Source organism: Gavialis gangeticus, unplaced genomic scaffold (genome assembly GCF_001723915.1).
Source record: "Gavialis gangeticus isolate Ggan-Ray unplaced genomic scaffold, GavGan_comp1, whole genome shotgun sequence".
Lineage (NCBI taxonomy): Eukaryota > Metazoa > Chordata > Crocodylia > Gavialidae > Gavialis > Gavialis gangeticus.
The window spans coordinates 3,022,886-3,034,672 of record NW_017729019.1 but is presented as its reverse complement, the minus strand read 5'-3'; the positions used below and the strand labels follow the sequence as shown (position 1 = coordinate 3,034,672).

General features: G+C 55.1%; 1 protein-coding gene across 4 annotated transcripts in view; it reads left to right on the top strand.

Annotated features, from left to right (window-relative positions):
• NAV1 (neuron navigator 1) overlaps window positions 1-11,787 on the top strand; it is a 229,355-nt gene that overhangs the window by 88,696 nt on the left and 128,872 nt on the right. For 3 of the 4 annotated variants that reach the window (XM_019513822.1, XM_019513823.1, XM_019513821.1), the window contains exon 3: window positions 11,473-11,575. In XM_019513822.1, the coding sequence (XP_019369367.1) occupies window positions 11,473-11,575 (103 nt within the window). Of the gene's footprint in view, window positions 1-2,915; window positions 2,922-9,953; window positions 9,959-11,199; window positions 11,203-11,472; window positions 11,576-11,787 lie in introns of those variants that run through there. The other variant, XM_019513824.1, reaches the window with a different exon arrangement.

Genomic DNA, 11,787 nt, shown 5'->3' with positions numbered 1-11,787 from the left:
CCCAGCTCCCAGCACTTGTTAAAAAAAAAAGCCCCGGATCACCAGGTGTTGCTGGGCAGGGGGGAAATCCCTGCTACCCCCCACCGCCCCATGCAGCATGGGGCAGTGGGGAGCAGCAGGGATCCCCCCCCGCCCGGCAGCACCTGGTGAGCACCAGGGCTTTTTTTTAAGTACTGAGTTGGGGCAGGCAGGGACAGCCATGGGAGGGCTGGGGGAGTGGAGGGGTCATGTGGGGCTGGCAGGGGCCCCCCCATTGGTCCTTTCCTCCCCTCCCCCACTCCTAGTACTTACCACCTCAGAGTTCAACTGCAGCTCCCTGGCACAGTCACTGGGGACTGCCCAAATCATCAAAGCTCTCCGAATCTTTTCCAAAGGGATCCATCCCAAAGGACTCCACCTTTTCCAAAGATTCGGAGAATTTTGAATCGATTCAGCCCTTTTAATTGGTCCCCTGATTTGATTCGGATTCTGAGATTCGGCCCCCGAATCGGGCCAAATCTCCTCTGAATTGAATCACCACCCGAAGCTTCACACAGCCCTGCTGCACACACATTCATGTATGCCACTTGTCGTCACAGCTGTGAGTACCCATGTGATGTAAACACGGGCACACACATGACAGACGCATACAAGCAGTCGTATGCAAGGACTCCCATGAATGCATGTGGGCACATGTACCTGTTCCAATATCTGCATTCCACCCTGTAGGCCCTGCATCTGTCTTGCTGTAGATGGTGTTAGGAGCATGCTGCTTTGAAGTGAGCTGTCCTGAGTTGTGCTGGGTTCTTATCTTGTTATTCCTTGAACTGTTATTCTGAAGTCCTTACCTGAGCTTCATAGTGGGATGCAGTGGGGACCCAGGGGTGGAAGTGGGATGGAGCCCTACCCCCTGATTACTCCAGTTCTGTCCTGTATTTGGGGCTTGATCCAAAGGTGGCTGAAGGCCATGCAAATACTCCCATTAACTCCCTCCATGCCTTGGACTAGCTCTTGATGCCATGAGGTTGGTCTGTGCTCTAACCACCTTGTCCCTCTGCAGTTATCTCATGCCTCCTGCTTGATTTTCTTGTCTCAGGAAACAATACCCCGCTCATGCCTAACCCCAATCCATCGGCATCTCGGTTACGCTGATGCTGCCGTGACCTCCTTGCCTTGTGCTCAGTGAAGGTACTGTAGCGTTTCCATGACAATGCTGAGAGTTCAGACAGGGGCAGTGAGACATGGTGATGGGAAGCAGGGATGCAGCTGGCCTGGGAACAGGGGTGCAGAGTGGTGTCAGCGTTCTGCCACACGTGATGAATGATGGATGCAAGGATACCATCACCAGGAGCTCAGAGCAAAGGACTGGTACTGTGGGATGTCCAGGGGCTTACTGGCTCTTTTCATTAACCCCGTCCACTCCTGCTAGCAGCCTCAGAGCAAACACTGTCAGCAGGAATGTGACGGAAATCCAGGCAGGCAGGAGAGCGACAGCCCATTAGCAGCTGCCCAGGGGGTGTTTCCCAGGGCAAGGAGCCTCCACACTAACAGAAATGCAAAATAAGTCAGAAAGGAAGAGGCGAGGGTGACAATCCCAGGCTGTGATGCCATCATCTAATGAGTGCACCCACACAGACGCCCTGCACTGCTGCTATCCATGCACTATGGTGAGCACAAGATGTACACTTACATGCATGTGCAAATGGTCTTTGAGGCATTAACTAAGAATCACCAAGCACTGCAAAAGGGCAGGAGTCAAGGGAAGTGAATGGATTTGCACAAGTTCACCCCCTACCTCCTTTTCCCAGTTGGGTGGCTCAGGCAGTCCATGCTCTTTGTGGGGGTGGGGAGGGATTTATATAGCTCCATGCCCCTCAGCTCAGAGGGGCCAGTAATTGCACAGTGACCAGCTGCTGGGAAAGGCTGCTTTCCTTGGCAGCTTGCAGTAACTAGCAGCTGGGCTGAGGAAGCTGATGCCTGTGAACTTCATGGATTTCCTGCAGGAATGTGCATAATGCACTTTTCTGATGCAGGATGCATGGTGCGTGCTGGCAGCAACCCCCGGGGAAATGACCCCCCTATCCTACTCTCCAGGCCTGCCAGGGGCTGGGGAGCTGTTCCGACTGAATCCAAGCTCAGGGTCATTCAGTTTAGAATGGTGCCCATAATGCCAGGGACCAGGCACTTGGATCCAGGGCCGGCACAGCCAGAGCTGGAAGGGGCTCTCCCTGAGATCCACTGGCAGGGCCAGGGGTTGGAGCAGGCTGACCTGAGCTCTGTGCCCACTGCTCTGAATGATGTGACAGCTGTGACCCTCAGAAATGTGTCCCCACAGCTGAAATGTGCAGCACCAGGGGAGCTGGGCAGAAGCCCCATGGTGGGGGAGTGCCCTGGTTGGGGTTGTGAGTGAGTCCAGATGCCCTTGCTGGACCCTTAGAGCTGTGCTCTTAGACACAGGCCCTGAGAGCTCTGCTGGCAGAGGGGCCCACACACGAAATGAGTCCAGGGCCCATGTGTGGGACCCCAGAGGCAGAGAGCTCAATGTGTCAGGGTTAGACAGCCCCTCAGGTCAGCCAGCCAGGGCTCCTCCTGCCTGTGTGGCTGGGCCTTGCCTCTGGCCACCAGGCTTCTATATGAGGGACTGGGGAGGGCATGGAGGGTCCCAGCAGCCAGCACCTCCCCTGCCAGGGGTGGGGGCCTGGCATCTAAGCAGCATGTGTTGCAGCAGGAGGTGGGGTGAAACCCAATCCCAGCACCATGCCCCAGGGGCTGCAGAGTCTGGCCCAGCACTGCCCCTGAGCACTGGGGATCTTGGCTCTGAGCAGCTGTGCAGCAACTGGCAGCATGGGGCTTGCCGAATCAATCAGTACCGGAGCCCAGGACACACTGCTCCATTCCCACACCCAGCCTGGCAGGTCTCACTGACACTCCCCCCCCTTCCAGTATTTTCCATCTGAGAAAACTGTCCCTGCTGCTGCCTGCTCATCCCCAAACCACACAGCACTGCTGACTCCCCCTGACTTCCCTCCCCCACAGAGCCGGGGGTCACCCCCTCTCCCTAGCTAGTGCAGTGCCCCTGAGGGCCCCAGTCCTGACACAGCAGAGCCAGCAGAAAGGGGTGTGATTGATCTTTGTAACCCAGTAACACCTGCCAAACCAGGGCCCCACTGCGCTAGGTGCTGTACAAGTGCACAGTGATAGACAGCCCCTGGAAGAGCGCTGAGGAGCTGTTACAGCGAGGCTGAGCACCCTGCCCAGAGTCACGCAGGGTGGGGGCTTGTGTCAGGGCAGGGAAGGGACCGCAGGTGCCCTGCATCCTGGCTTGTGCCTTATCTGTAAGACAATCCTTCAGCATGAGAACAAGCCCCTCTCATGACTGGGGTAGGTGCTGGCAGCTGTCACTACGTTACCCACCGCACCAGCAGTTCAGAGGTGCTTTAGGAGCTGGGATCTCTGTTACCACCATGCTCGTAAAAGAGGTGTTAGTAGCTCAAGGGGTTGCTCTCCGACCTGCCTGCTGTGGAGGAGGCCTTGTGTTATGCCAGAAAAGACTTGGGGCTCCCCCCACCTGACCATCCATGCATTGTCATTGTATCATCTCCCCCGTTCAAGGCCTTTCTCTGTTGGTTGTGCTTCTTGGAAAGGTGTTAAAGCATCAAGGCACAGGGAGCAGGGGCTACGGGTCAGAAACGAGGAGTGATGCCAGACCTCTGCACGGGCATGTAAAAACCCAGGACTGAGATAACAACAGGATCATAGGTCAGGATGGGGAGAGCTGTGTGGGGGTAGGCACCCAGAACAGGGGAGTTGGAGGGGGCACATAGGTGCATTGGCAGACTTGTGGATCAGGCTGGGACTGGGTGACTGCTTTGGAGAGCTGTGAAGGCCCAGAGCTAGATTGGCAGGGGGTGGCAGGTTGGCAGGAAAGGGCAGCAGTGGAGCTTTGTAGAGAGAGCCCAGGCTGGGACAGGAGCGGTAAACGGGTGAACATCAGGACCATGCTGTGTTGGCCAAGCTACTTGAAGGAGCCTACACATCAGGTGCTGGCACACTACAGCTCAGAGCATCACTAGGACAGTCTGTCTTACAGAAGCTGTACACCCACCAAACCCACCGCTGTCTGTCTGTCAGGCTATTACAGTTCCTCTCTTCTCTAAATTTACACCAGCCTGTGGCACGTTATTTGCCACTGCGCGGGATGGCTCTGGGCAAGCTGGGTTTGCCTGGATTTGGGGGCAGGGTGCTGTAGCTCACCCATGAGGGTGCAGCCGGGTTTCCAGAGGAGGGCAGGTGACACCTGCTTAGCACAGCTCCCGCTGCTCATCTGCATGTGTGGTTGCTGTAGCAACCCACTGCCTGGGAGCCTGCGAGGTGTCAGTGCAAAGTGCCTGGGCATTGTTCCTGATGGAAACGACTTTAAGTAAAGGGGGGGAGGGGGATCTAGGTCATTAGCTGGAGCATGGAGTGATTGGTATTTGGGAGATGCCAGCAAGGAGAGCTGGATGGTGGGAGGCCCACCAGGTGTGTGGGGCTGGCTGCTGCGCTCTGCCTGGCAGGAGCCCGAAGGCTGGGGCTCCAGCGGCTTCCCAGGTATGGCTGGGAAAGGTCAGCTCTCCTGCCTGCCTCCTTCCTTGCTGCCCATGCAGAGCACAACAGGAAAGAAGTGGCAAACCTCATTTGGTGGAGAGGGGTCTGGCATAGACTTTTTCAGGAGTAGACCCTCTGATGAGGGCAGTGGTTCGGGGTACAGGTATAAAGATGGGCATGCGGTTGTGCGGTACAAACTGTGTAACTGGGTTTTAGTGTGCGTTGAGCTGCCAAGCGAACCACAGGGGCCACTTGGCAGAGTGTTGGAGGTGGAGTTATATATATATAGAGAGAGAGAGAGAAATATTTTTGCAAAAAGAAAAAAAAAAAGTGCTACCCATGCAAAGCATGGAGCATGCTGCCCCCAGTGGCTCTTTTTCCCACCCTGGGCAGGGCAGGGCAGGGCCATGTGCCAGAGCAGGCCCCAGCCTCCCCGGCACAAGCCCAGGGTTCCTGCTGCTTGTGTCATGTATGAGCAGTGCCAGCCGAGGCTGCTCCCATGGGTGGGGCTTGCTTGGCTCTGCCGGGCAGAACGCTGTAGCCCTCCCCTCACTGCCAGCTCCTCTGCAGCGGCCTCCAGAGCATCTTCTCAAGGGTGGATGCTGATCAGCTTGTCAGAAGGGCCCTTTGGTGTGTGGATTTCTGCCAGGGATACAGTTTATAGCTGTGTTGGTCTACAGGCAAAAGGAATCAGAAGTCTTGATAGAGCTGATATCTTTTATTAGACCAACTAGATATTTGCAAAAAAAAAATCTTTATTTGCAAGCTTTCAGGCACACACACCCTTCTTCAGGCATGGGAGAGTGCAAAGATTGTAAGATTTCTCCCAGGTGGAAATTAAAATTCATATTTCACAGGAGAAATGAAAGATGATGCAAAATGCCCCGGCTGGAAAAGTTCATTTTGTGCAAATTAGGCTCGGATGAAAGTTGGAGCAGTCTGTTTACCTCAGAGTTGTCTGATGACAACCAAGATGCTGTATTGTGCTTCCTTCTGGCTATGATATTTCATATTTCACAGGAGGATGGGTGGTGGAAGGCTCTCCTGGGCAAGGAATTTATCTTGTGTTGAGGCAGCTCCGGGCTCTTTGAGTATGCAAATTCCTTGCCCAGGAGGGATTTCCACCACCCATCCTCCTGTGAAATACGAAACATCAGAACCAGAAGGAAGTATAATTCAACATCCTGCGTGCCGTCAGACAACTTTGAAGTAAATAGACTGCTCTAACTTTTATCTGAGCCTAATTTGCACAAAATGAACTTTTCTAACCAGGACATTTTACATCATCTTTCATCTCTCCTGTGAAATACGAATTTTCATTTCCACCTGGGAGAAATCTAACAATTTTTGTGCTCTCCCATGCCCGAAAGAGGGCGCATGTGCCTGAAAGCTTGCAAATAAAGACTTTTTTTTTGCAAATATCCACTTGGTCTAATAGAAGATATCACCTCTACCAAGAGTTCTGATTGGATTTCTGCCACGTCAGCTCATGCTTTTGTCAGGAGGCTCTGCCACCTCTTGGCAGTACGGCCCCCTGGCTTCCTGGGGCAGTGTGATGCAAGGTGGCTTGTGCTGAGGGCCCCAGAACCAAGGCTGGGTCTATGCAGAGAGGGGCTGGTGAAGAAGCGCTGAGAAGCACAGAAGCCCTGTGCAGCAGGCCAGGTGAGACCCTCAGTGCAAGGACTCCATGGTTGCAGGAAGCATGTGCAGAAACAGGAGATGCTGGGCGGGTGACACACAGGACCTGGACCTGGCATAACCCGATTTGCAGGTGCAGGGGAACGGGGTGGCAGGGCTGAGCTGGATGCAGCAGCCACAGCAGATGCTTTCCCAGCGAAGCACTAACCAGCCCCCCTCCAGATCCCAAAGCCTCTCCAGACTGGGCTGGGTGATAGCGAGACACTTCAGACTGGACACCGCTGTTCTGCTCCGCAGCTCCGTGGGGGCCTTGCAGCAATACCGGGCGAGGTCTGCCAGCGCCATCTTGTGGCATGATGCGGAGAGCAGCTGGGCCAGGGCTGTCCAAGGTGGGGAGGCGATTGGCAGCCAGAGGTGCCAGGAGCAGGCTGGCTCAGGCCTCTGCCCTTCCTAATGGCTTTACCATCCTGTCCACCAGCCCCAGGGAATGGCTTCAGCTCCTGGCAGCCTCCCATCCCCTCACCTCTGGAAGTGCTTCTCTGTGCATCTGGCCGCATACTGTAAAGTGCCATGCAAGCACCTTCGCCCAGCTCTGCTGCTTCCCCTTAGTCCTGCCCCACAGCCCTCAGCTACTCCAGGCCAAGGCTCCCCACATCCCACTCAGACAATGCCCCTTAGCCCTGACCTGCAGCCCAGGGACCCACCGTCACACTTACACACAGCTTTGCTAACCCTTTCTCTCCTAGCCCCTGACCCTCCTGTCCCAGGCCTGGACCCCCTGCACACACACACAGCTCTGCTGAGGCTCCTTAATCCCAGCTTTTTTATCACTGTTTATCGCTTTTCTCAGCAGGCATCCAGGTGACAGATCTCACCTCCCACGGCAGTGGTCTACAGGGCAGGGTTGAATCAGACCCCTTTCTGCCTAGCAGCGCTGTTGATTAAGGTCCTTATATATGCATGGGCCATAATTAAGATTTATTCAGACACTTAGTGCATGGGATTTAATTACTAGTTAATTATTAAACCGTATTTATGGAGGGCTGACAGGGCTGTAATAGATGCACACAGCTGCTGGTACCCACAGTTTCCCTCTGAAGCGTTCCTGTTTCTTGCACACCTTCCCCCTTATCCGAAAGGGTTTAAGGTAGACCCCAGGTGGCTCAGGGGAGCTTGGTGCTCCCGGTCCACAGCAGGGAGGGCTCAGGGGACTGGATTCTGCACTATCCTTCTTAGACTGTTACAGACCAGACCCTGGGAGGCCAGTCCAGCTTTGTTTTAAACCCTGGTTGAACTGGGTTTTACCTCACCCAGTTGCACACCTGTTAAAGGCCACTGCTGCGCCTCCACCAGGCTCTTAGCACATGGCAGTATCTCACCTTACCGCCCAGCCTGGTCAGACCGTGGCTTCATATCTTTAAGCTGGATTTTAGCAGTTCAGGCAACAGCCTGGAGTCCTGCCCGGGCTGTAACTCCCACTGCTAAATTCCAGCACAGGGTGTCAAGTCAGTTTTTTGGTGAGTTAACTAGCGGGACTGATGAAAATGAAACGCCAGCTTGCCAATATCTTTGTCAGCGGTCTGGGAGGGAGCAGAAAATCAGAGCTGGGAAATCTTGCAAATGAGACAAAAATCAATGAATGGGAACTAATGACAAGGACATTTCAGCCTCCAAAGAGCTTTGGATTGCCTGGCAGCCTGGGCTAAACTCAGCAGCAGCCATTTCAGTGCAGCCAAACTCAGGGCACCACCTAGGACCCACAGATCTTACTCCTGCTTGTAAGACCTGTGGGAAGGCAGAGGGAAAAGCAGTGAGTCAGCATGGGATTTACAGGCCGCGGTGGAAATATGAGCTGAACATCAGCTTTCAATGGGACACTGTCACATAGAGAGCAATGCAGTCCGTGGGTTCTTTGGTGCAGAGGATGTTTTGGGTGCCAGCAGTGTGAGAATCACTCTGCAGATTTGGTAAGGGAGCAATGCATGCATCTCTCCACGTGTGTAGTGGCTGGCTGGGTGTTCCTCTCCGTGTGCCTTGTGCTGGCTGCTTGTGCATCTCTTTGTGTTTCCTTGTGGAGGTGTGTTGCTGTCTGCAAGCTTTGTTTCAATGGTGCATGTGTATTTTTTGGTGTACTTTTGCAGGGGTGTGGGTTGCACATGGATTTGTCTGCATGTGCTGCTGCTCCCTTGCCATTTCCAGGATTATTTAGTAATGGAGACTGGGTGTGAGGGACCCCGTCCGCCTCCCAGTGTAGCTGCTTCATTGCATCCTGGGTACTGCTGTTTATGTGCGGCGCCTGTGCACTGCCATGGCAACTGCAAAAGTGTTGGTTGCCACATTACATTAAAAGAAGCCAAAATTATATCCTCCCACCACCCCGCCCTACAAATTGTAGCTGCATTTGAATGAGAAAAAAGCAGCCCCAATTGAAAAGGCTGGAAATTGTGGATCAAAGGGCTGGCATCATGACTGTTTAGGCTGTGGGGGTTGGGGGGATGGCACGTGCTTTCTTTGAGAATGAGGCACACTGCAGGCACCACATCTGCCGGTGCTGAGCACTTGCTGAGGGGCACAGCTGGGAGTACGGCATGAGCCTGCAAGGGATGGGCCAGGCCCAGACATGGTCTGTCCGACAGGCAGACCAGCCAGGCTGTGCCCAGGATGGAAGGCCTGGAAGTGTCCCTGGGGAGTGGAAAGTCCCAGCAGTCTGTAGGGAGGATGCTTCAAGGTCTAATGCTACCTGACTCGTTAGGGAAAGGATCCCAGGGCAGTGCTGGCCCCAAGGTGTGCAGCTGCCCAATGGTGCCACGCACGAGCAGTTGCTGGAGCTAATCTCTGGAGTCAGGTCAGAACTGAGGTATATGGATGCCTAATAAAGACAGATGTAACAGAGTGTTGTTGCATCTATTGCAAAGCCCAGTGCATGGCCTAGACTGCCTTGTCCAGTAAAGGGGAAGGGCATAGAGCTGCTGGCAGTGGTCTCGGGAAGCCCCTGTCCATGCTGCCCCTCTGTGGAGTAAGTCCAGCCCAGAGGGTTTTCCTGTGAGGACCAAACACTGCTCTGACATACACACTTAGCACACCTGGGCCAGTGATGTCTGGATCTTGATTGCATATGTCAGTATTTTATAGACCTGTCATGGCCCTGATTCCATAGTGTAGCCAGGCCCTGGATCCTGGCTTTAGAGCCAAGATGGTTCTGAAGCAAGAACGCCCTTTCTTCTAGGCTCATGGCAGCCCAGCCTGGAGCCTGTTAACAAAGACCGTGTCAAACCCTGTTGCAGCAAACCAGCTGATATACTCAGGATGGCTTTGCTGACCCCACAGAGGATTTCCTCTGGTTCACAGCAGGGGGGCATGACCAGCACATGCCTGGTCCTTGTGATCCTTCAGAGCAGAGACCTGGTCAGGCATCTCCGCTCCTCTAGGTATGCAGGGGGGCTCCAGACAGTGCCGGCACCATGAATTCCTGCATGCAATGGCAGGCTCCCAAATCCCTTGAAATGTGTGTACCTGCCGCTGTGCATACCAGCTGTCATGGCTCACACCTGTTGGCTGCCTGCCCCATCATTTCCTTGCTGGCTGCTGCAGCAATGATCCCTCCCTTAGTTGGTGCCCCTTGCACTCATTGGCAGGGCTGTGGCACTAAGTGGTGCTTGCTGGTGAAGCAGAGCTGCAGTCAGAGCAGAGTGGGGCAGAGAGTGAGTGGCTCCCCTCTGCCAGGGGGAGCTGGACCTCTGGAAGGATAGAGGCTGCTGCCTGGGCAGGTGAGTGCCAGTGCCAAGTGGGAGGCAGTGAGCTTTCTGGTAGGGCCTAGCCTGGGACCCCAGTGAGCTGCAGTGGCTGCCCTGCTCTGCCCCCACAGTCATCTTTTTCCAGCAGAACCAAGAAATAAGCCATCTTGCTGAACTTGTGACACCCTGCCAACCCTGCTGTGCAGGTCCCCTTCTGTGCTAGCTGGGTGGGGAGCTGAATTTGCCCTTGTGGCCCCAGTTTAGGACCTATCAGCACCTAGCAGTCAGGTGGCCCTGCTGGGGCTTCTGAGCCTCATCCTGCAGGCTGTGCAGACCCATGTCACTGCCCCCAGGAATTTCTTCTTGCTGCTTTTCTGTCTCTCTCTCTGCACAGCCACTAGCATAGCTGGGTGCTGCAGCATCCTGCATGTCCCGCGCCGCTGGATTGTCTCCTGTGCAGAGTAGCCTGCTATTTCTGTCTCCAGCTGTAGTTACTCCCCCGGTTCAGTGGAGACGGGTCCGGGCTCTGATACTGAGTGTCCCTGGTCGGGAGCCTACAGGTGACAGTGGGAACCTGGCACTGAGCTGCTTGGAACAGAAGGGGTACCTGGGCTCTGACCCTGGGGCAACCTGGCCTGTCGTGACACAGAATCTGGCCCACATGTGCACTGAGGATGGTGGGCACTTCCGCAGGACTCAGTGGGGCCCTTGGGGGCAGCATGAGACTGCACAGCCTCCCCTGCCAGCAGACCAGGGTCTGTCTGTGTCCAGCGGCTTTGGGATGGGATGCTCTGTGTGATCATAAAGAGGGACCTTTGCAGCCTGGCTGGTGGCTGTCTGTTCAGTGACGCGACGCATTGTTATTGCAGGCAACGAGGTAGGAGCCAGTGCAGTGTTCACCAGCCTGGGACTAGCAGCTTGCATTTAGCAAGGCCTGATAGGCTGCTAGGCCTAGAGAGCTCCCAGGCCAGGGTTGCCCCTCTGCTCTCCCCATCCCCAGGTAGAAGTGAGAAGGCAGACAAGCCTCACCAGTTTTGGCCTTGGGCTTTTCCTACCCATACCACCTTAGGGACCTTAGCAACAACCCGCCCAGGGCAGGGTGTGTCCAGATGCCCAAGGAGCTACACACCAACTCCATTCAGCACAGGCCAGCACAAGACAGGATGGCTGTGTTTGCATCCTGTCTGCAAGGGCTGGCACAGGTTATGGCAAGGGCCTCTGCTTCCCTAGGAGCCACAGCAAGGAGCCAGTCCTTCCGGAGTGAGTGCAAAACAGCAGAGGGCTGTCCAGATGAATAGTGCGCAGAAGGAGCTACATGGGGAAGGCACATCTGGGCATGGGGAAGGGGGCATGTAAGCACAAGGTTGGCACAAGGTGGAGGACTGGACATGTTGCACAACAAGGAGCTGTGTCGTGGGCAGCTAGCACAGGGAGTTGGCATTTGACTACACGATGTGGGCAGGTGGGAGCAGGGGTCTGTGCTGCTCCTTCCTCTGGTTGTGTCTCTCAAACCTGTCCTTCCGCCTCTCCACAGACCCTGAGTCCCAGAGGAAGAGAACGGTGCAGAATGTGCTGGACCTTCGGCAGAACCTGGAGGAAACCATGTCCAGCCTGAGAGGCTCCCAGGTGTCTCACAGGTGAGCCCCGTCCCCCTCTTCTCCCCTCACCCTGCCAGGCTCATGGGATGCATCTCTTCCTCTGCTGGCTGGGCTGTGGGGGCAGAGGAGGTGTCTCTGTACCTTTGTGGGCAGCTGTGCTCCCCCCATACTCAGGGACTGACTGTTCCCTGAGGCTCTGAGCATGGCACAGCTAGCTCTGCTCCTCTGACTCAATGAGATGCCATCCCTCC